Consider the following 23,395-nt stretch of genomic DNA (forward strand, 5'->3'; position numbering starts at 1 on the left):
TCCTGGGGATCAGGAGGCAGACAGCTTTGGCAAGATTCAGCTACCCCACCAGGTGATGCAGATCAGCCCACCCTCGGGCCTGTTTTGTGGGGTCATTTTATCCTGCACCCTGAGGGTCACAGTGCCATCCTCTCTCTTCCCTGAGGTCCAGGCAGGCCGTGGGGAAGGGCTGAGGGTCAGAAGAGCTGGTTCTAGCCCTGGCAACATTTCTCACTTAGGCCTCTGGGCCTGGGCCTCAGTTTCCCATCCTGTACATGAGAACAACACTCCTCCTACCCCTTTCCAGCTCCCTGGTCTTCAAAGATGGCAAGGAAAGTGGATGAGGAGGTCCAAGCAGTGGGTGGACAGCAGGACCACCTGGGGCCGACACTATCCCCAGGTGACATCAACGCAGGAGAGAGCTGGCATCTTGTCACCTTCTCGCAGTCACCCCAGTGTCAGCCCAGCTCTGGGCAGTCTGACTGCATTGCTCGCACAGGCATTGCTGGCTGTTGTGCCCCTCAGGAAGCGGGGGTGGTGGGGATGGACAGGAAGCGGCGGTCCAGCGTTCAGGGAATGATCTCATCTGGTAATTTTTAAAATTAAAATTTTCAGTAGTTTGGCTGAGAAGGACCAGGGAGCGGGTGATTCATGCAAACAGGACAGAGCCCAAGGAGGTCACAGGCTGGAGAAATGTAAGCATGGAGGTAGAGGGGCAGGGTGTGCATCAGGGCTTCGGCCAGGGCCTGATGGCCGCGTCTGGGGAGGCTGAAGTCAAGCTCACTCATCAAGGTAGATAGGGAAAGACCTGGAATGCTGGGAGGGGAGCTGGCAGGAGGGCAAGGCTGACCCATTAGTACCCCTTGCCCCTGGGGCAGGTGGCAGCAGGAGGGGCTGGTTGTCTGTGGTCCCTACTGGCCCTGCTCTGCCTTGGGGCTGGCTGGTGACCAGGCTATGAATCAGGGCATGAAAGGGATGGGGTGGTGCCCCTCCTCCTGCCCGCAGGCAGCGGACCCTCATCCGCCCACACGTTAGGAGGGACTCGCTTCTGGGGACTCAGGAGCCCTCCTGGGGCCTCGAGTCCCAGGGAGAAAGCATCACACAGCGACGCAGACATCCCGGGCAGCGGAGCAGCCCACGAAACAGCAGGCAGCGGGGAAGGGCTGCAGCAGCCGCGGGGTGTGTTGGGAGGGTAATGGCGGGGCAGCACGGCGCCTGCGCATCCCCGGCCGCGGGGCCGTGAAGGGCGTCCCCTCCACGTGGGGCCGCGACACGACGGCTCCTACAAATAGGAGCCTCCCCGCACGCCGCGCCGGAGAGGTACAGGACGGACCCCACCCACGCTCAGCAGGCGAGCCCCTGCTCCCTTTGCCCCGGCCTGCGCAGGCGCAGGGGGCGGGGCCTGGTGATACCACGCCCCGCGCGGCGCAGGCGCTTTGACGTCACGACGGCGGACGCCGGAAGCAGAGCCAGCGCACGCCGTTGCCGGGCAACGGGCCGGCGCGGGCCTTGGGGTCGGTGAGCTGCTCGCTGCGCCCGCGCGGAGGCGGCGGCGCAGCGCGGCGAGGTGGGTGCGGGCCCCAGCTGGACACCCAGGCCCGAGCGCGCCCAGCCCGTCCCTCGGGAGCCGCCGCCTCGGACCCGGCCCGGGCTGCCCTGCGGCCCGCCCCGCAAGGGTCCCATCCCCACCTACCGTGGGAACCTCTGGGTGCCCGGACTCTTACCCCCTGGCCAGACTGGGCCTCCGGACCCCTGCCCACCCGGCCGGGGCGGGACCCCGCAGCGCGCCCACCCTCCCCGGCTGAGCCGACCCCGCAGCGCCTTGGTCTCCGGGACAGGCCCCTGTGCGGGACTGGTCGTCGGCGTGTAGGAGGAAGCCGGGCAGCCCCCGCTCACTTTCCCCTGGGTGACCAGGCTGCGGGTGTAGTTTGTGTCCGTTCCACAGCGACACTGGACCCACACCAGGCTATTCACACTCCCGAGGAAGCCACCAGCAGCTACTGGGCAGCGGCGAGCAGGCGGCCCCCCAGGCCCTGTCCAGCCCTGGGCAGCCCCAGCACAGCAGTGTGTATGTCTCCTGAGCATCTTCCTGGCGCGTCTGTGCGGGCCTGGCGGCACCAGCATGCAAGGCCAGCCGGAGCTGGGGGGAGTGCCTGGCCAGGTGCTCCCTCCCAGCGGGTCTCTGAGTGACCTCGCAGAGGGAGCAGGCGAGGTTTCCCTCCACCAGGCTTCTAAAGACAGCGGTGCAGGCGAGACACCTGGGGCACAGAGTGGCGACGATGTGGAGTGGGTGAGAACCCGCTCCCAACTCCCTCCCACAGATGGGGACGCCGGGATCCCCGGGCGCAGTGAGGGCTTTACCACCTGCACCACCAGTGGTCCGGACCCAGGGGAACACAGCGGTGCCTGGGGGGAGTTTGAGGGCTTTCGGGAATCTTCAGCCAAGTCTGAACAGTTCTCTCAGTCCTTTGGACTCCCGGAGAGGCCCACGGAACCTCTGCTGCCGAGAACTCCTTCTGCCCAAAAGGAGCGTGGTTCTCGCCAGCCTCACCGGGGTGGACCCCGGGTGACTGGGACGGCCACTGTCCCACCTTCTGAGGTATTTCTCAAGTTCTCTTCTTCACCATGTTGCACAGGAAGTGTTTTACATGCTGCAAGGCCGGCAGACCTCAGGCCTTGGTGGGCTGGCCAGGGAAGGGATCTGCTTCTCTCCTGGGCTTCGTGCTCCTGAGCCAGGGAAGGAATGAGGCTGCAGAAGTGGAGCTGGGCTGCCCTCTCTGCTCACTCCTCCCTGGGTCTAGCCACATTGGCCCCCACCTTCCTTTCCTTCCTTAGGCCTCCACCTCCGGTCCACCTGCTTCCATCAACCCAGCTGTGCTTTCCTGGCCCTAGTTCAGGGCACGAGGGGAACTGAATTGTGGTCTGAATAGTCAGTCTACTTATTTAGAAAACTTCCCCGAGAGTCACATTTCAGCCTATGTAATGACCAGGCGTTGGAGCCAGCCCTGAGTGCCCAGCCTCGTCCCCCTTGCCCCTCACTCTGCCCTCCTGACTTGACCACCAGTGTTTACCTCTTTTCTGACAGCCTCTGACCCTTCTTTTTCTTGTCTTCCTCTTCCTTTCATTGCTCCTCTTTCTCTGCCATCTCTTCCTGATGGTTTACCCCAAACACTATAAGACAAAAGTACAAAAACAGTAACGGAAGAAGGGAGGAGAGAAGGTTCTGCAGGTTCTGGGGGTGGCCAGTTTTCTAAACCAGTCCGTGTTTTCCTGGAGCTCTGACGAGATGCACTCATCACGCCGTCAACTCTGCCGTAACGCTAGTTTTGAAAACGGGACTTGTCTGCTAATGTGACTGATGCATCAGGGAACAATCTGAGCAGAGTGCAGAGTTCACAGGAAACACCAGGCGAATGCAGAAAACCGCGCCCTGCAGATCAGAGGCGCGTGGGAAGACACAGCGCCCACGGCGCCGCAGCCGCCTGGCATTACGCACACACCCTCACCTGGCGCTAGGATCCCGCCCACCCTCAGCCAGCCTCCTCCCAGCACTTCACACTCGCTCACAACCTGCCAACCTCAGAGCTTTTTTCAATAAATATCATATTTATTGTAGCATGGAAGGATTTCTTAACCAGCTGACGTGGGAACTGTGCTAACGTTTTCGTTGGTGTCTTTTTCACATGTCACTCACGATGTTTATAAGTCTTGAGCCCTAGGCCCACTTTTCCCGTGTGCCCTGTGGTTCCCACCACGTGATTTGCACAGCCCAGTGATTCTGAGGACGGAATACGTAATGTTGTGGTAGCAGTAACAATACAATCATTTACAAATGTCATTTGTACCAAAATTATGCATTTGGAATAAGCTGACATGATGTGTGTATTTCTCCTAACTTTGGGATGTTTTTCTCTTTTTTTCAGCCCATTTTCAACTATGAGAACATTTTTAGGTTTGCTTTTCAAGAAGTACCAGTCCAGCAGACAACTGAAGATGTTTCCACCTTAGACCTTTTCTTAGAAATAAGCAGTGAAGAAAAACCTGGCCTGGGATCTGTACATAAATTGTGGTAATGAACTTGAATTGCAACCAACATTTCTTCTAGCAGCTCTGCATTGATCCCGTCGGTTGATAAAGTGGATGCATGAGGCCATTTGTTGTTACCTTTATAGAAAATTTCCGGCCACCTTTTGGTCACAGGGTCCCCATGGGGGGACCGGTCAGCACAGTGACCCCTCCTCTCAGAGCCATGTTCAGCCTCTGCCTCCCCCTCCCCCGAAAGCTCACCAGGAGCAAAGTAGACCGGGTGGTGCCAGCTCCTCGTGTCTCACTGCGAGTGCTGGGGTGCAGGGGGAACTGGTGGGCCTGGGCAGTGGGCACAGGGACCTCCTGGGGGCCTCAACCACAGTGAAAACACCCCAGTGCCGTGGAGGGACATTCTCAACCCCCAGGGTCAGCCTGCCTGTGTTCTGGGGCTGCCTGCAAGGCTGCAGGTCCCTGGGGCCGGTTGCCTGAGGGAGTCACCACCGCAGTTGTTTCCAGATGCCCATGTTCTAGACACCCTTGCACGAGCTGTGAGAGGAAAATAAGGTTAACTTGGGGTGTGCGATGGGGTGGGGAGCTCGAGGCCTGCTGGCCCGAGACCCCAGCAGGAGGTGAAGCTGGTGTGAGCCAGCTTGCTGGTTCCTCTGCACTCTGCTGAGCAGGCTGAGCTTAGTCCGAGAGCTCTGCAGTCAGGCCTGCTGCCGGGTCCAAGGCAGTGACTGCCCCAGGGCACCCCAGCGCATGCTGGGGACAGAGGCCTGGAGCCCCAAGGGCGGTGACCCCATTGCCCAGATGGCTGGCATGCCTTCTGGGTGTAGTGTTTCCCCAAGGCCTGGTCCAGGCCTGTGGGTGGGTGGGTAGAGGGGCCTTTGGTGGCACTGTGAGCCTGGGTGTGGGTGGCCTGGGTGAGGGCCTGGGCAGGGATGGACACTGTCGTGGGCTGCAAGGTTGTGTCATCCTGGGTGCTGAGGCACAAGGGTGATCTGGAAATGACTTGGGCACTTAGCACATCCATGCCTGCTGTGGTTAGCCGTGTGCCACGTTACCCTCCCTGCTGGCAGGCGGGCTTAGCACCCATGATGGTGCGTGACAGCCACTCATTCACTGGTTCACTCCTCCGAGTACGCGGCCTCCCCTTAGTCTGGGAGCATCTTCATGGCGCCCAGAGTGGTTCTAGGCACCAGAGATCACTGGGGTGTCTGGCCTCACAGAGCTTCTGCCCCTGAAGGGAACACTCAGTAATGAAAATCAGTCAGCACAGGGCTTTGCTGTGAGGAGAGAATAAAGCTGGGGGGGTTGGTGCTGGGGTGGCTGCAGCCTGGTGGGTGTGGATTCGATGAACGAACAGATGAGGGACCCCGCCCAGACGCCTGAGGGGTGCTCTGTTTGAGGAATTCTGCAGGGTCAGGTGCCCCTCTTCTATTCCAAAGGTTTCCTAGGTTACCTTGTAATTAATGCATCTCTCTTCAGTTCTGAATCTAGAAAACTCTGGAGAGCTCTTCAGAACACAGACACCACGTTGACATCCCAATGCCTCTGGAGCGAGTCCCGCTGCCAGGAAAACTTCTTTCTCGTTCTCGGAATAGATGCTGCTCAGAAGGTGAAGTGATTTAGGTGGAGACGGGCTCCTGGGGGTGCGGTGGGACCTCGCAGCGACTCTGCTCGCCACCCTGTGGCCACGGCACACCTCAGAGAGCCATCTGCCCAGCCAAGGGGGAGGCCTTGCTGCCCTTTCTCCTGAGGTGATGCAGCTGCTGACTCTCAGAAGGTGACTCTGGCAGGGTAGGGGGACGGGACGGGGCGAGATGGGGTGCCCCTTGTCTGACTTGGTCAGCTCGTCGGCGTTAGGCACCTGCCCGGGGCCAGGCCAACAAGCATCCAAGTGTGCCCGGCCCTCAGCCCGAAGTGAAGGAGGTGCCACAGCAGAACGCCGTGAGTACACCCCCTGCCAGGAGGGCAGGCCCCTGGGGGAGCTGCGCAGGGCGGAGAAGTCGGCCAGGGCACGGGCGGGGCAGGAGTGTCCTCTGGGGGCCACAGGGCGAATCTGCACCACAGGTGCTGATGGAGGTGGTGGGCGTGGGGGACGGGGGCTGCAGCGGGCTCAGGGCAGGGCAGGGGGCTCTGGCATGGACACAGTGAACATGGGTGCCACAGAGCAGGGGGTACAGGTAGAGGCGTGGCATCAGCCACAAGGTGGGTCCCTAAGGCCACGACCAGAGGCCACAGCACACAAGTCTCACTGGGTGCACTGGTCTCACACCAACTTACACAGGGTCAGGCTCATGGGTTATCAAAGAAAATGCAAATTATAGTGGGGGCTGCCTTCCAGCAATCGTGTTGGCAAGGACCTTTTTCCATTTTTAAAGCATTATGGAAATTTTCAAACATGAAAAACTCAAAAGGGGTGGCCGACAAGCCCCGGTGAAGATCGGGCACAGGAATGGTGGTCATGTTGGCCCAGGGCCACACTGAGTGTCCAGGAAGGAAGTGAGGGGCCGGAAGGAGTGAGGAGGCCCCCGAGAGGGCCACCCTGGCTGTGTCTTCGTGCAGGGAAGTCAGGGGGCGCAGGGGGAGGCTCAGAGGAGGGACAGCTCCAGGCCATGGCAGGCCAGGTGGCTTAGCCGGGAGGTGGCAGCACAGACCTCTGTTGAGAGTGTCGAGGGGCACTGTGGTCCTGAGGGACAGGGTGGCCAGGAGCCAGGTGACAGGAGGGCAGGGCCTGGCCGGCCACCCACAGAGTGTTCACACAGTCACCGCATTTTGCCGTTGTGCGGTGCGATGTGCGGGAGGGGCCTAGGTGAGAAAGAAGAGCAGGGGGAAAACAACCTGTGAGCTGCCTGCCCACGGCTGATGGCGCTGTCTCCCCAGAGCCTCTCCGGGGGCCAGGGCCACACTGCGGAAGGCCCAGATCTCAAGGAGCCCGGGGACCCCAGTGCGCACAGCTTCCGTCTGCACCGCTGCAGAGCGCTGATCCAGACCAAGGTGAGCCACCCCAGGGACGGGGTTTGGGGCCATGCTGGCTGCTGGGCCTCTGTGTTTGAGTCACTAACTTCTTTTCTTTAATTCTTGGGGACTTGTGAAAAAACGGCATTCACTTTCCATGGCAGCCAGGCAAAGCGTTACCGCGGCAGGACGCAGGTGCCATCCAGAGCCCCGAGGGGAGGGTCCGGTGGGAGCACGGCAGGGCTGCAGGGAAGGGCAGGGCAGGCAGGGCCGCAGCCGACATCCAGGTCTGAGGGGGCAGCCGCGGGGTCTGTCCAGAGCCTTCCTCCGTGGCCTGAAGTTCCAGCCGCAGCTGCCAGCATCCCCTGTCCCTGTGGGGCTCGAGGCAGAAAGAGGGTGGGTGGTAAGGGGCCTCTTCCTGTAGCCCTCTTTTCTTAGGGCAAGGAGATCCCTTCCTGGGAACGGGGTCTCCTGCCCACCCTCAGACCAGGGATGTGAGGAGCGCCATGACCAGGCCAGCCACCTTGGCGCACGCTCTGGCCTGGAGGGGTGCTCCTCCTTCTGGGAGCACACGTAGCCGGGCCCCTGGAGTATGCGTGGGGTTCACTGTACACACCAGCCCCAGCCCCGGCCCCAGGGGAGCAGCCCATGGTGGCATGTCCATCACGAGGATCTGCTTTGACAGTCACCGGTGTGGAGAGTGCGTGGAGCGGAGGGGCAGGCACAGGCTGCTGCACGTGGCTGCTGGGAGGGACGAGGCAGTGGGGAGGAGCAGAGGGAGCAGGGCTTTCAGCAGGAGTGGGGTTTTGGGGCGAGTGGCTACCCAACAGGCGGAGCCGGGTGCCGGGGCACACAGGAGAGGGCCCTCGCCATCCAGGCACAAGGGGCCGTTTCCAGGGGTGCCGGGGCACACAGGAGAGGGCCCTCGCCATCCAGGCACAAGGGGCCGTTTCCAGGGGTGCCGGGGCACACAGGAGAGGGCCCTCGCCATCCAGGCACAAGGGGCCGTTTCCAGGGGTGCCAGGGCACACAGGAGACGGCCCTCGCCATCCAGGCACACGGCCGTTTCCAGGGGTGCCGGGGCACCCTGCATCCATCTGCTCTTTGGAGGACACCACAGGGCAGGAGATGGAAACTTCTAGAGAGAATGGTGAGGCCATCTTAGAGCAACAAGACATGGACATGTCCATGGCGGCATCATTCATGGTGGCCCACTGGGGCGCGGCGTCATTCACAGTGGCCCACTGGGGCACGGCGTCTACCAGCAGCTGTTAGGTAGAAAGTCGTAGTTGGTCAAGCAGTGGACACTGCAGGGTGAGAGCGTGAAGGGTGGTGGCGTCCTCCACAGACTGCCAGACACACAGCACAAGGGCCCTGTGACCCCACTGCAGAAACGGGACCCGCAGGCCAGGGTCACAGAATCACTCGGGATGAGGAGCCCGGTGCAGCCCCAGGCTCTTTGCACACACAGGTGGCATCCTCACGGCGAGGTCCTGCCGTTTGCTCCGGGAGAGGTCATGGAGCCCTGCGCCCTGCCCACTGTGGTTAGACTGCGTAATGAGGCGCTTGCGGCCGCAAGGGAGAGGAGGAGGAATGTTGGGCAGAGATGGGGCCCTCGGCGCTGAGGGCCCTGAGCGGGTGGGCAGGCGGGCAGGCGGCCCACTGGTGTCACTAGCCGCTGACCACATCCTTTCTTCCCCGTCAGCTCTCGGGGACGCCCGGTGGCAGACAGGGGAGCCTGATCACTTACAGCCTCTTTCTGAAGACGCCCTTCCACGGAAACACGCAGCACATCACATTTCCAAGGAAAAAGAAGATGTTCCCTCCACGTAACCTAAAAATGATGTTGTTTAACAGTAACGTTTGCTAAAACGGAGCACTTGGTATCTTTCTGAGGAATTTTACATTTTCTTACTGTTGGGTTTAGTACTGGAAACCAGAACTGTTTTGTGGAGGGGTTTCCCAAATCCCAAGGCAGTGTCCCGGATACTCCGTGGAAACCTGCCCTGCGCCCACCAGCCGATTTTAGGGTCTCATCAGGTCAGATGGAGGCTGCGGGCTTCGGCAGAGCCCATCCTCACCAAGAAGGGGGCGCCTGTGAGGAGCCCAGGCCCGGCTGCCTGTTCTGCACTGCCTGGGGGCACCAGGGGCCTCGCTCAGTTGGGGCCATCACTGGGGACAGCTGTCCAGGCACCTCTTAAGTCCTGATGGCACCCCATCACACCTCATCCCCACGGGCACAGGCAGGGTTGAGGGCACACATGAGGGGTTGAGGTCTGCTGTCCCCAAAGCGTCATGAGCGCTCGCCTACCGAGCACCCACCCAGCGGCCTCTCCGCGCCCTCATCGGCAGAGGTGGCGGGCCAAGCAGTGGCACTGATTTTTGTAAGATTTTATGAAATAAATGAGCCTGGATAAGCCCATGTTCTTGCTCATTCATCCGCTCTGCGGGGAGAGGGGGGGAAACCCTGTCACTCCAGCCCGCCCTGGAGGCAGCCCCTCCTGGTCCTCAGGGCGGACCTGGGGGGCCGAGGCTGGCGGACTGTCCAGCACACGCCCCGTGGGAGCCTGGCCGTCGCTGTCCCGCCGAGGCCACACTTGAGGCTGGGAGACCACAGCCGGAGGCGACCTCAGATGCCAGCTGCATCACCCAGGTGTCTGACCCAATAGTGGCACGGTGGGGCTGCATGGTGACTGGCAGGTTTCCCCTGTCACTGTGCACCCCACGCCCTTGGCCACTTGCCTCTGCCATGCCACACATGGCTGGAAGCGCATGTGAGGGGCAGGACAGGTTTTTTGGCACTGTATGTTTGGAAATCTGCCTTAATTTTTCATTTTCAGCCAGAAAGAAGTGGCAATTTGAAACTGCTTTTCTGCAAGGCTGCTTCTGCCAAAGGGCAGCATCCACCTTTGGGTCTCCTGGGGACCGGCCAGTTTCCCAATCTTTAGTTAAAGTCAGGCTCAACAACCCAAAGTATGCTGTCCTGCGCTCTGCCTCCTCCCCCAGTTCAAACGCGGACGCTGGGCTCACTCCATCCCCCCACCCTGCCCCGCCCCGCTGGCTGGAAGCTGGCACCTCCCAGCCCAGCCAGTCTAGCGGCCAGCCGGCTCTCACCCGAGAGTCCCAGATTCGGCAGGTCCCCGGTCTGCACTCTGCCCCAGCCCCCGGCTCTGCTGTCCAGCTTCTCCGTCAGTGAAGGGTGCCACCACCTAACACATTCCCCGGCCGGAGCCGTGGCCCACCCCCCTCACTGCCCGTCCCTCAGACATCAGGTCTGCAGGGCTGGCTCTGCTTCAGTCTGAGTCTGCCCAGGCTGCTGCAGCAGGGGCCTTTTTGAACTGGGAGACCTGCACACATAAGTGCCAACTGGTCACTTCTGGCTCAGACGTACAAGTTGTCAGAGGCGGTCATGCTCACCCTGACCAGAACAAGCCCAACCAGCTACAAAACCGTGGTTTGGAATCATCAGCTCAGGATACAAAGAAACCTAAAGTGACTAAGCGAAGGCCGAGGCCCCCGGCCGCTCATCCCCAGGGTGTGAATGAGGAGAGACGCCAGAGCCTGGGGGGCCGGCGGCAGGCCCGGACCACCTCTGGCTCTGCTCTTTGCTGGATGCCTGGAGTAGAGTGCCCAGAGCTGGGGGTAAGGAGGGAGGGCTGAAAGGAACTGCCCGGAGTGCATGGGGCTGGAGGAGGCAGCCTCTCTCAGGAGGTGGGGGCCCGAGGGCTGAGAGACACCCCCGCTGGTGGGCACGCTGGCGTTCCTGCTGCCAAGCCTGGAGGTTTGCAGGGCAGCCGTGGGCGCTGTCTGGGGCATCCCAGGGTGGGGCCTGCCCTCCACAGGCTGAGGAAGAGGCAGCAGGGCGGAAAGGCCTGGATCAGAGAGTGGAAAGAACCCCCAGGGAGCTAAAAACAAGGCAGCTGGGCTGTGAAGTGCAGGCTGACCTCCAGCGTCTTGCCCGCTCAGACCCCAGGCCCTGCAGAGGCAGGAGTCTGGACAGCAGCCTCCAAACGCGGGCGTCCAGCCCAGTGGACGGCAGGCGAGGCAACCCAGCTGCCGCTCCAGGAACGGACAGGATAAGTGCCGTCTACCCCAGTCTCTGCGGTTCTCTCACGCAGTGTCTGGCACACAGCCAAACATCACAGACAAGGAGAAAGCAAGAAAAGGTGACCCGTGGTCAACAGAGGCAGAACCAGAGATGACCTGAACGGTACGAGTCAAAGACGGTAAAATAACTATGGCAGAAGTGAGGATCCAGGGAAAAGTGGACAACGAATGGGAAGAGATGGAAAATTTTAGCAGAAACATGGAAATTATAAAAAAGAACAAAATGGAAATGCTTGAAATGAAAAATAGAACATTGTACATGAATATTATTTAGATGGTGTTAACAGCCTACCAGACAGCAGAGGAACAGACCAGGGGACTTGGCGAGTGGTCGACAGAACATACCCACACAGAACAGAGAGAACCGTAGGGAGACAGAACAGAACATGTGCTGATCTGCCGGCCGGCGGCAGACGGTGCACCCTGTGTGTAACTGGAGTCCCGAGCAGAACCGAGAGCAGAGGGCAGTGAGGAAATACAGAAGGACGGCGCACAGCGGGCACAGTGGCTGCAGGCAGACTCTGAAGTCCTCCCTGGCTGCAGTAGCTTAGCCACACTCAGAAGCAGCTGGAAACACATCACTGTGACCCCTGCACCTCACCCGCAGCCCTCCCTCACCCGCAGCCCAGAACTTCCCAGCCAGGGGACAGGAGGGGTGGTGGGTGACCCATGACAGCCTTAGCCAGCTGTGGCTGACGCACCTTCCTTTTGCAAAGTTTGCAAAAACACGTGACTGGGGCCGGCCCTGTGCCCAAGTGGTTAAGTTTGCGTGCTCTGCTTCAGCAGCCCAGGGTTTCACTGCTTCAGATTCTGGGCGCAACATGGCACTGCTCATCAGGCCACCCTGAGGTGGCGTCCCACATGCCACAACTAGGACCCACAACTAAAAAATATGCAACTATGTACCGGGGGCCTTTGGGGAGGAAAAGGAAAAAAATTTTAAAAATCTTAAGAAAAACATGTGACCTTGGCACACAGGAGCCTGGGGGACCTGAGTCCTCGCTCCCACATTCAAATCCTCGCTGGCAACTGGTCACCCTCCTCCGCTCCTCCCTGAAGAACCTCAGAAGTTTCCAGGGGAACCAGCCAGCCCTGCCCGGGACATCCGGGCCACCAGCACCCCAAGGGGGCCCCAGAGTGAGTGGGCAGCTGGAAAGAACCCACAGAGCCAAGGGAGGGCAAGTCTCCGGCCCATCAGGGTCAGCAGGTGGAGATGCCAAAGCTGGCAGCCCACCCACAGGCCTGCCCCAAGCCTCACTCCCGAGTACGGCATGGCCCATGTCCTCCGAGTGTCTGACAAATTTTTTTTTTTTGAGGAAGATTAGCCCTGAGCTAACTACTGCCAATCCTCCTCTTTTTGCTGAGGAAGACTGGCCCTGAGCTAACATCCGTGCCCATCTTCCTCTACTTTATATGTGGGACGCCTGCCACAGCATGGCTTGACAAGTGGTGCCATGTCCGCACCCAGGATCCAAACTGGCGAACTGGGCTGCCGAGAAGCGGAATGTGTGAACTTAACCGTTGTGCCACCGGGCCGGCCCCTGCCTGACACTTCTGAAGGCTGGCACACAGACCCCACAGCTACTGCTGAGACCAAACAAATATTCTTAAAAGACAGAATGCCACAGAGACTCAAAGCTTTAGGTTTATTGCTTATAAAACACACACACTTTAAACCACGTTCCACGAGAAGAAAATACTTTCAAAATCTGAAGGAAGCAACTGGGGATGTTGCGAGCCAGCCTCTGCATTTCACCCGCAGCTTCCCGAGAGCCCAGGCACGGTGCAGCACGAGGGGAAGGGCACTCCAAGCGCAGTGCCTTTCCGCCTCCACCAGGCGCACAGAACCAAAAAGGAAACAGGTCCACTCGAGGACTGTGACATGGAAGAGAATCAACAACACATTTGCTCTGTGCTGGGTAATTTTTAATACAGTGAGGTGGTCATTGCTGATTCTGAAGAACGGTCACATGCACAAGAAAGCAAACCTTTCTAAGGAAACAGGAAACGTGGCAGGGAAGGACAGTCTTACTTGTAAACCTGAGAAAAAGATCTTAAAGACATGGGCAGTCTCGGTGCCCAGTGCAGGGTCTCAGGGCACACATACCACACCACCAAACTTTTCAATGGCATGGCCCTGCCAACCCCACCGTCAGCTGCCCTCAAGATCAGGGGCATAAATTACACGCATCCAGATTTCTTTCATTCTAGACTTAAACTGAGTCTCAAAATCCTGTCTCAGCACCAGCCGAGGCGTGAGCACCCTCCAATCCAGCAGTACACGGACACACACCCGGCACACAGCAGCCTCTGCGCGTCGGCCCCACGAATGCAGGTCCAGCAGCCCAGCTGGTCAGGGGGCTCTGCAGCATGTGCCCGGGGCTGCCAGGGGGTCCCCGAGAGTCAGCTCCTCAGCAGGCAGCGCCCGAGATGCCTCAGTGTCTGAGCAGACGGCCAACTGCCTCCAGCGACACTTCTGTATAAACAGCCATAAATAAGACCCTCCGAAGGCTCCGAGTCTAACGGAGACACCGCTCGCACGGCAGGCCTGTGACGACAGCCGGACCCGCGGGGCGAGCGGGGCAGGGTGCAAGGGGCTCACTCACGAGTGCGAATGGCAGGGCCTGCTGGCCGGGGGCAGGCACCAACGCACAGAAGGAAGGTCCTCATTCACACGCTAAACAATGCAACACACCGACCAGGACCGTTTAGGTTACAGAAGTTTCTAATGTAGCAGCAGAGGATGTTGATAGAAAAAATATACTTTTAAGAAAATAGCTGAAAAAATCTAAAAAGATAAAAATATAAAAAGTTTAGAAAATATATCTTAAGACAAAATGTTGCCCAAAACATATAAAACTTAATTTTAAAAAAGTCACCTATCTAAAGTTAAACGGGGCTGGATGCAGCTGGTGGTGCGCATCCTCCACGGAGCTGTCGCGGGACGCAGAGGGGACGAGGGCCCAGGGCTGGTGGGAGGTTGGCGGGGGGAGGACCAGCCTGTAGGAAAACTGCCCGACCCCCTAGAGGAGGAAGGTGGGGGGAGCAGGCCGCCTGGACGCGGCGCCAGGACATCATCTCCGCCGCAGACAACCAGGGCCGACCCGGCGGGCAGGGCAGGCACACTCCCAGCCCCAGTGCTCTGGGTCTTTTTGGGGCCTCCCGATGCACCTGCTCTGCGTCGTGGGCACGCGGCCGGCTCAGGTCTCCACCAGGATCTCTACCACATGGTCCAGCTCCCCCAGGTCCTTGCAACTGGAGCTGGGCGGTGGGGCAGCTGCGGAGGCCAAGGCCTCAAGCGCATCCCCGTGGCTGGACTTGGCGCTGCCCACCATGCCCGTGAGCACGGTGTCTAGGTTGTAGTAGGGGCTGTCCACGTCTGAAAACAGCTCCTCCACGGAACCGGGGCCTTTATTCTCCAGGGTCTCAAATATCTGATCCAGCGACTTCGGAAAGCCCCCTCTGCTTTCTCGAGGGCTGTCCACCTCCCAGACGCTGCTCTGCGGGCTCCTCGGGGCCTGTGCAGATGGGGCCGTGGAGAGTTCAGAAACCAGGTCCAGTGCGTGGCCGTCCCCTGAGCCAGGGCCAGGGGGTTCCACCTCCCGCGCCGAGCGACACAGGATCTCTGTGGAGACGAGGCGGTCAAGCGGCGCCTGCCCCGCAGTCTGAGGCGCCATCACCCGCCAAGTCCCATCTTGGGTCATCTCTTCTTGAATCTGCCGGACAGTGTTGGCTATGAGGACCGAGCGGCAGAGGTTGGGCTCGACCAGCATGTGGCACAGCTGAAGCTTGACCAGGGACATGTCCAGGAGCGACTGCCGCTGCAGGCTGTAGGAGGGCGCGGCCCGGAAGGCCGCCAGGGCTCCCTCCCCGTCTTCCTCGCTGTCCGCGCACTTCCTCTTCAACCCTCGTGCGAACATCGTGTCCTGCGGAAACCAAGGAAGATGTTGTTTAGCACATTTCAGGGCCACCAGCAGACACTGATTCAGTGTCCGACTGTCAGAGGTGACCCATGGCAGACGGGGACGCAGGAGAGGTGGACGGGGCGGGCGGCCCAGGACGGCCACATTCTGCATGTGTGTCTAATACAAGCACCGCCACCTGGACCTGTGAGGGTTGTTACGGACGACACATGTCTAAGCCACAGAACAACCATCTCCATTGGGAAGGGGACTGGACTAGAAGCGGAAGAAATCTGTCTTTAAAGAGCTCACCGGAAATTCTTCACCAAAATCCTAGGCTTCGGTGCCTGTGAGACGAGACTGGCTGAAACGGATGACGGGACACCTCGGCCAGGGCCGCAGACAGGACAGCATGTGCCGGGGCGCCCCCATCACAGGCCCCTGACCACTGAAGGGACTCCTGCGTGGCGGTGGGCCAGTCCCGCCCCCGGCGCTCTTACAAAAACGGGCTCTTGCACACAGTGTTTGAGTGGCCCTCCTGGAAAGCTGGCCCAGGCCGAGGCCGGAGGAGGGGACACTGGCTGCACCCCTCTAGCCGGGCACAGCCTGGCTGGCACAGCTCCTGACTCTGTCCTGTGTCCTAGGTGCAGGGCTCTGCTTGGCCCGGCCACTGGCCACCAGTCAGTCCTCTCGCTCCTCGGGGCACAGGCACGCACAACCAGGGCCTCGGGGCCACTGCACCCCCAACTCCAACTCCCTCCTCCTTCAAAGGACGCGCAAGGCCGCGGGGCGGGGGGGCCTGTCCAGGGCTTGTGGCAACCCCAGCTCACCCAGGCGGTGTGGCTTGGGTGGGCTGGTACTGAGGCTGCAGGGGGATGCGGATTCCTGGGCCTCACCCCGGCCCACGGGGGCTCTGCAGGCAGCACTGGCTGGACGCCACGTGCCCACTTATCTCTGCTCTTAGAAGCAAAACCACGAGGAAGCTGTTCTGAACTGAGTCTAAGTTGAGATCTTTGGGGAACTAAACAGCGGAGCAGAAGGGCCCAGGGCTCCGGCTGTCTGCCTGCACTGCCTCGCCGTGCGCTGCAAGGATGCACAGCCCCTCACTCTGGACAACCAGCCCGCAGGTCTGCCAGCCACAGGCCTTCATTGCCGGCTACCCTTTCCAGAACAAACTTAGGCCATAATGCACTAAGCTCTCTTTTCTCAAGTTTATAAAGTAGCTAAACATTTCTATTTTAAGTAATCCGTTTGAGTTATTCGTAGAGAAGACTGGAATCCCTTAAACATGCCAATTTTGGGATTTTCTTTTTTTAAAATACGAGTCCTGTGCTCCCGTGACTGCTGCTGGCCTATTACCTCGGCGTGCCCGGGGGCTCCCTGAGAAGTGGGGGGCGTGCTGTCAGAGCTCAGGGCCCCAACGAGCAAGGACGGGACAGTTCTGCAGAGAGGAAGAATGGGCTGCCGTCCCCAGGGGCCCCTCTGGAGGCTCACCCCTGCCAGCCCTGCCCTTCAATAGACAGAAAAATGTCCCGCCCTCTGGACTGCCTTTCAATGCCGCAGATCTCTCCTCTGTACAGGTAACAACTTAAAACTTAAGTCACTCCTGGGCATTTATCCCAGAGACATTAAAACCAATGTTTACGCAAAAACACGTATAAGAATGTTCACGGCGGCTCTCCTCACAACAGGCCCAAACCGGAAACCAGGCCCCCAGCATCCACGCTGCCCTCAGCAGGGAAGCGCCCCAGGGACGCCGTGGGCACGGATCTCGAGGGAATCATGCCGAGTGAGACAGCCCGTGGCAAAAGGTCTCGCACCGGATACTCCCATCTGTGACACCCTAACGTGACACAGAGCCGGGGGGGGGGGGCATGGCCATAAAACAGGGAGCTCAGCGAGATCTCTGGGGTGACGGAATCGCTCTGCATCTGGACTGCAGTGGGGGGTCCCCTAGGCTGTGCACGTGCTCTAACTGCACAGAACGACATGTGTGCATGCACACACACGCGTGTGCATGCACCATCCAATCAGCTCTGCAGCCACACGGCAGCGAGGTTCCTGGGGTGGACGCTGTGTCTGTGCATCTCGCATAGACGCCAACACCAGGGAGGCGGGGGAAGCGTGTACCTCCAGCACAGTTTTTAGCAACTTCCTGTGGATGTGTAATTATTTCAAAATAAAAAATTTAAAAAACTAAGTGGCCACAGCTTACTCCCTCTACAGGACTAATTTCCCCAGAAGAGGAGACAGAGTAAGACAGGTCTATCAACACAGCCCTGAGGCCACCGCCACTTCCTAACACCTGGCACATACCAGCTGACTAGCGACTATTTTTAAATGAATGAAAGTTTACCCCCAAAACACAGAAAAATTTCAATTACTGCTGCTAATAGAGGATTCGAGGATTTTTTTGTCTTGGCTGCAAATTTAACTTTTACAGAGTATTTTTTCTCCCCAGTCACTTGTTTAAAAGTCACTGGCTTAAAATTGCTAAGTACATTGGGAATAGAAGATTATGTCAAACTGCACAGGCGGCCTGTGTGGGAGAGAGAGTCTCAGGAGTCCCTCTGCGGAGTCACTCCACCTCTTTGACTTTGAGTGTCTCTTCAACCAAATATAAAATTCCAACTCTGCTTAACGACTGGCTTAATTTAGGGCCCAAACCAAACTCCCCTGAGTAACATAATTAAGCCCTAGTTCCCAGCACAAGAACTCTGAGCCACCTTCCCCAGGGCCCCACACAGTGCAGTCTACACAGATAGGGTCTACGCAGCCCGTGTCTACAGGAGGCCAGCAGCGCCACGAGGGGCTGGGGGACAGGCCAGAGACCCAGTTTCTGCTCCAATGACGCAAGAAGCCACACTGAGCACTCAACTCCCCCCTCGAGGGGTCCCTGGCAAGCCCAGGGCAGGAGTTCATGAGTGGTCAACCCACAGGACAGCCTCGAGCCAGAGGCTGAATTCAGTGCCAGCCACAGCCCAGGGCGGTCTGCAGCCCTGGGGCAGCACTAGGAACACATCGCTGCCGGGAAAAGCCAGCCCAGAGAGCGAGCGCCCCATTCATATTTGCTCTGAGACTGAACACACACAGGGATGACGGCTGCATCCATCCAGGACGCCAACCTTGCATCTGCAGCCGCCACCCAGGCAGCCAAGCGGTCACCGCTGGGACCGGGGGGCAGCAGCCTGCTATCTGCACTCAGACCTGCAGGATGTCAGACCTCAGTCTCCAGGACAGCCCAGGAATGAACAGCCACCCGTGCATCGCCCCAAACCTCCGGGCCTGGTCAGCGACTGCCGGCTTCAATGATTTCGCCCCCAGTGACTTAGGATGGACCAGAGAGAGCCCAATGCACTCCCAGCAATCGCGGACACCCCGCCTCCCCAGGACCCCATCAGGTGCCCCCGAGCCCCCTCTGTCCTATAAAGAAGGTTTCTGCATGTAGGAAACATTTTAACACGTCATGTAATATGTATTACATGTGTACATTATAGACACGCCCACAGATGCACTATGTGCCCACATACTAAAGCCACACGCGTGCGTGTAACAGCACAGTAAAGGAGCCTGGAGGCGGCAGCAGCTGTGAACAACGAGCCTTTGCCCTTCTCCCCAGGTTCCCTCCATTTGTTTCTGCAGCTCACTGCAGAGAATTGGGAAAAGTATCAAAAAGCACAAAACCCCCTCAGCCCCAACCACTCAGGGTCATCACCCAGGGTCATTCTTCCAGTGTTTCCCCTGAGCATTTTCTTCTCTGTGAATTTGGGAGATCACTGCAAGTTCAGCTTTTCTTTTCTTCTTTTTTTAAATTTTATTTAATTTTTTTGAGGAAGATTAGCACTGAGCTATCATCTGCCACTGATCCTCCTCCTTTTGCTGAGGAAGACTGGCCCTGAGCTAACATCCGTGCCCATCTTCCTCTACTTCATATGTGGGATGCCTGCCACAGCATGGCCTGAGAAGCAGTGCATAGGTGCAGGCCCAGGATGCAAACTGGCAAACCCCAGGCCACTGAAGGGGAATGTGCAAGCTTAACTGCTGCGCCACTGGGCCGGCCCTCAGCTTCTCTTGCTTATCACATTTTCCACGTCACATAAAAGTTTCTCACCACTTCTGACAGCTGCGCACTAGTCCCAACGTGTAAACACAGAACATGGTACTGAGCTGATGTCCACAGCGTTTACCCTGTGTCCCGTCTTCCCAGGTACAGGATGCGGAGTCTAACTCTGGGCACATGACGCGCATTGTCGAGCTACCTTCTAGGAAGGCGGGACCAACGCAGCCTCCACCAGTTCCGTCCGCGTTGGTTCTTTCCCTTTGCTGGTAAGCTCTTCCTCCCGTTCCCCAGGAACCAGCACCTGCTACAGCCTTCCCCACCCCACCGCTCCTGCCCGGCCTCCACCATTAGCCTTTTTCATTACCCCAGGTGGAAACATTACTTTAAGATTTAAAATAAGTACGTTGAATGGGTACCCTGCGGGGTACTGGACAAGGGAATACTACTCAGCAACACAAACCATGACCATGTGTCAAGAGGGATGCCAAACACCAGGCTGAGTCCAAGAGCAAGAACGACGATTTGACTGATGGAACTTCCAGAACAGGCAGAGCCAACCTGAGCTATAAAAGAACAGAATGGTTGCCAAGGGGGAATAAGGATCAGAGACTCTCCAGGACGACGAAACACACCACATCTAGATGCGCACATGGGTGGCACAAGGGTACGCACGCATCTGTCAGAACTCACGGAACCACACTGCTAACACCTGTGCAGGTCATTGGATCAAATTACACCTTGAACAGAAACAAAAATACAGAAACAAACAAGCTGATGGCACGGCTTCCATATGAAATCTAAAACTGCTTTAGATGCGCCTTCCGTGCACCTCACTGAGCGCTCCGATCACCCTCGGCGTGCCAGGACAAACACACGTTCAGTCATCCTAACTTACGCTTTCCAGTGGGCCAAAGCCTAAGCAACCGTTCATTTTTGTTATAGTCAATACAAGAAAATACGGGCAGACTTATTACCACAAAAAGGGCAGTTCGTCCGTCACCCAGGCCGACGTGCTGTCACCCAGGGCCTGTGTTCGGGTTAGGGGTCGGGCTGAGCCCAGGAGGAGGTGGCCTTCGAGCATCGCCCCCCTCAGACGTTTGTGTGTGAGACAAAGTTAGCACGGAGTCTGGCTCTGAAGGGACCCTCAGAGATGACCCTGTCTGAAGGGCAGAGGCTGGGAATGGCTCCCTGTGGGCCGTGTGACAGTGGCCTGAAGGTGCCTGACCCTCTAACACTGGGTGACACAAAGCCCCACACTTCCGAGTCTGTCCTAACTGCAGAACCCGACTCACCAGTAAGTTCTGAACAAAAACCTGTCAGGTATGACCCCTCCGTGATCTCCGCAGTTGGCCAGGGGGTCTTGCCGAGTATCCAGCTAAATACCTCAACCCCACTGACTCCTAGGGTTAACCGTGTTCCGCTCGGAGACCCTCCACTGCCAACAGGGACAGCCGGGCGTCAGGGTTTAGCCCTCAGTCAATGCACAGCACTGCCCGGAGGCCTTCTCCAGACCAAGCGCTGACCAGACAGAGGAAAACAAAGAGGGACAGACGGACTGAGAGATTCCACATGGCGGGTGGGGCCAGGGAAGGTGCTGTGCCCGCCCACCCAGAGCACCCCAAGGCAAGGGGGACCACAGCCTGGGCCCCGCACATGGCATGGCCAGCTGGCCTTTCCTGCAGCAGGAGGTAGGGCTGGGGCAGACTCGGCTCTGACCTGACCGTCACCCTGAACTCCAGCCACTGCCAAGCACTCTCGTGAGTCTTGGGTTTTTGAGGCAAATCAACACGACACTCTCAGTTTCTGTCACATGATCTGCTCTGAAATCCTTCATCAGAGAAGAACAGCAGGAGATGCAGTAAGCGTGGTGATGTCTTGAGAAGCGCTGCGCCTGAGCTGGGGTGGGGCTCAGCACCCCACGGCCGCCTGAGTGTTCATGGCCATTACTAACCAGCTCATCCCAGGCGCCTTCGTGACCTGGAAGGAAACACACAAACCTTCTTTGCCTGGAAACACGGCCACTAACAAGCTGAGGGCAGCTTGCCAGCCCTCCCCCGAGATAAAACCTGCCGCTCTTCCTGAGAAAACATCGAAACTGACTTTTTATTCCGAATTTCAAATTTGATTATAAAACACGGCAAAATTTGAAAATAAGGAGTAGTTGTATGCAGGAAGTTTATACACCATTAAACTTAATTTTGTAAACAGGCCATTTTTTTTCTTGGCTCCTTTAAAAAGAAGGGCTGACTCAGTCCTGCTGTCCTCGCAGCAGCACACAGCCCAGCAGAAGAGGAGAGCAGCCGGGACGCCCTCCACTGGGCCCCCAGCATCGCCCAGCAAACTGCTACCTGGTAGACTCTTTCCCGGTCATCCTATTTTGGGGACAATAAGCTTTTGTAAATGAGAGTTAAGCTTGCCTCTGACTTCTGGAAAGTGTTTCTGGTACTTTTCCTAGTCTCAGCACCGCCGCCTCCCCGTCTGACTGTGCGGTAGGGCAGGGCCGGCACAAGGAGCCCAGTGAAGACACTTCACTTGTGTCTGGGTCTGGGAACCCTCCTCTTCCCACATCCTCCTCCCGTCGTCCCTGACGTCAGTCTCCGTGGATGAGGCAGCTTAGGCTGGACTGCAGGCGCAGGCAGAGCGCCAGCTTCAGACCACCCAAGGCCGGCATCGTTCACTCCCTGACATTTCCTGACCGGCTGAAAGAGAAGTTGGGTCGACTGCAGTATGGGGAAGGGAAACCATTGCAAAATAGCCTTAAGATTGCTTTTCAAAGCAATTAAAACCAAGAGACAAGGGAAAAGAACTCAACTGAACACTCACAGGCAGGCAGCCCACCACAGGGAGGCCGCCCCGCCCTCCAGGGTTCCAGAGAAGGGTGCCCCAGGCTAGGCCATTTTGGAAGGCATTACATTACCAACCCAGTTTTGCTAAAAGGACCTAAAATGAAATTCAAGTGTGCCATTGCCAACATCCACCATCCACTGCTCCTTCTACAAGGAAGGCAGACTAGGAAGGAAAGCTAGAAAGAGCCGCGACAGATCACGATGGACGGGTGGATGAAAGCAAGGATGGACGGATAAGTGAGAGAGGAGGGCAGCCACGGGTCACTCTAGGCTAGGCTGTAAATTCCAGTCGGCCAGACAAGAGGCTCCATCAGGGTCCCCACAGGTCTTCATGGGGAGGAGCGGGGTTTGTGGGGGCCAGGAGGGGGCCACCGCTAAAAGTGCAGGAGGAGCCCTCACAGACCTTTTCCAAGCCAAATGCAGGAAGACGGTGTGGGGGCTTCCCGGGGGAGACCAATAAGCCCAACTTAAGTGTTTCTCCTCTTAAAAAGAGCCCCCAATTTCATTAAAGCCAAGGAAGGGTTACTTTCTGATTAAAATGGTGCAGGACAGCACGAGAGGCAATCCCCAAGTCGGGGATAGCTCGTCGTGCGGGCTGGGGCCGCCGGTCCTCCGGGTCGCGCCCCCTCTGCCTCCCCCCAGCCGGCCTTCCCCAGCTCCCCCCACCCCGACCATCCCCCGCCCCGGGCCGAGGGCCTCCCACGCTCGGCAGCGCGTCCTCCCCGGGCCCGCCGAGGCGGAGGAGCCCGGCCAGCGGGGACGGGGACGCGGCCCGGGGGCGGCCCCTCCGCCGCACAAGGCCCGCCGCCCGCCGCCAGGGCCGGGACGCTCACCTGGCCGCCGCCGCCCCGGCCGGACGCTCACCTGGCCGCCCGCGCCCGCGCCCGCCGCCGAGGGAGGGGCCGGGCGAGGGGGCGGGGCCTGCAGGGGGCGGGGCGGGGGCGGGGCCGCTCCACGCCCACAAAGAGTCGCCATGGCGCCGACCGCCCCGCCCGCTGATTGGCCGAGCTCGGGGGCGGGGCCTCCGGTTCAAACCACGGGCGGGGCCTGGCGCACGAGTTCCCGCGCGGCCGCGTTGGCCGTTGGGGCCTGCGCCCTCGGCTGCCCCGCCCCCGCCGGCTCCCAGGTCTCCGCGCGCGGCTCTAGGGCGCCTGCGCAGGGCCTCCCGCGGGGCGGGGCGGCCGGGTGTGGGCGGGAAAGGACCGGGAGGATGGAGGAGGGGGCGGGAGTTAGGGGAGGAGCTCTGGGGACGGGGAGGAGGAGCGGGAAGTGAAATGATGAAAGTCGAAAGCAGGGGAAAGTTTCCATAGGAAAAGTTTCTTAGTGGAAAAGGTCATAAATAGGATACAAAATCCTGAGTCCATTCAATCAAGTACCATTTCTTGAGTGCAGGCCAGGGCTGCAGTGATAACCAAGAAAAAGTGCTGACACTCTCCTGTCCTGTGATGGGGGGCTGAAGAAATACACAGATGCATACGCACCAGCCATGCTGGTAAGTGCTGTCAGAAAAAGCC

The 23,395-nt window shown here is 58.8% G+C and overlaps 2 protein-coding genes across 8 annotated transcripts; one reads left to right on the top strand and one right to left on the bottom strand.

Annotated features, from left to right (window-relative positions):
• The first annotated feature begins 1,293 nt into the window (after positions 1-1,293).
• Positions 1,294-9,387, top strand: CLBA1 (clathrin binding box of aftiphilin containing 1). 4 transcript variants are annotated; one of them, XM_014854419.3, is made up of 6 exons: positions 1,965-2,578; positions 3,903-4,048; positions 5,494-5,623; positions 5,872-5,955; positions 6,892-7,005; positions 8,672-9,387. In XM_014854419.3, exons 1-6 carry the CDS (start codon positions 2,102-2,104, stop codon positions 8,834-8,836), a joined length of 1,116 nt encoding a protein of 371 aa, XP_014709905.3. In that variant the 5' UTR covers positions 1,965-2,101; the 3' UTR covers positions 8,837-9,387. The 4 variants fall into 4 exon arrangements, with proteins under 4 accessions (XP_014709906.3, XP_014709905.3, XP_014709907.3 ...); XM_014854421.3 differs by having other exon boundaries at positions 1,965-2,269; XM_070514459.1 differs by having other exon boundaries at positions 2,139-2,269; positions 3,932-4,048.
• Positions 9,388-12,707: 3,320 nt separating this feature from the next.
• On the bottom strand, positions 12,708-22,858 carry CDCA4 (cell division cycle associated 4). Of its 4 annotated transcripts, XM_044774418.2 has the most exons (3): positions 22,715-22,775; positions 21,453-21,734; positions 12,708-14,999 (listed from the first exon to the last, which is right to left on the bottom strand). In XM_044774418.2, exon 3 carries the CDS (start codon positions 14,991-14,993, stop codon positions 14,274-14,276), a length of 720 nt encoding a protein of 239 aa, XP_044630353.1. In that variant the 5' UTR covers positions 14,994-14,999; positions 21,453-21,734; positions 22,715-22,775; the 3' UTR covers positions 12,708-14,273. The 4 variants fall into 4 exon arrangements, with proteins under 4 accessions (XP_044630353.1, XP_044630352.1, XP_044630356.2 ...); XM_044774417.2 differs by lacking the exon at positions 21,453-21,734 and having other exon boundaries at positions 22,715-22,858; XM_044774421.2 differs by lacking the exon at positions 21,453-21,734 and having other exon boundaries at positions 22,746-22,857.
• Positions 22,859-23,395: the final 537 nt, after the last annotated feature.

Source organism: Equus asinus, chromosome 7, assembly GCF_041296235.1.
Source record: "Equus asinus isolate D_3611 breed Donkey chromosome 7, EquAss-T2T_v2, whole genome shotgun sequence".
NCBI lineage: Eukaryota > Metazoa > Chordata > Mammalia > Perissodactyla > Equidae > Equus > Equus asinus.

Coding starts and splice junctions, on each gene's coding strand:
- CDCA4 (XM_044774421.2), bottom strand. CDS start 22,856: ATGGCGACTCTTTGTGGGCGTGGAGCGGCCCCGCCCCCGCCCCGCCCC. Junction 15,000..22,745: donor GCGCGGGCGCGGGCGGCCAG/GTGAGCGTCCGG, acceptor TGGTTTCCGCAG/GACACGATGTTCGCACGAGG.
- CLBA1 (XM_014854419.3), top strand. CDS start 2,102: ATGCAAGGCCAGCCGGAGCTGGGGGGAGTGCCTGGCCAGGTGCTCCCT. Junction 2,579..3,902: donor CCACTGTCCCACCTTCTGAG/GTATTTCTCAAG, acceptor TCTTTTTTTCAG/CCCATTTTCAACTATGAGAA. Junction 5,624..5,871: donor GAATAGATGCTGCTCAGAAG/GTGAAGTGATTT, acceptor CGTCGGCGTTAG/GCACCTGCCCGGGGCCAGGC.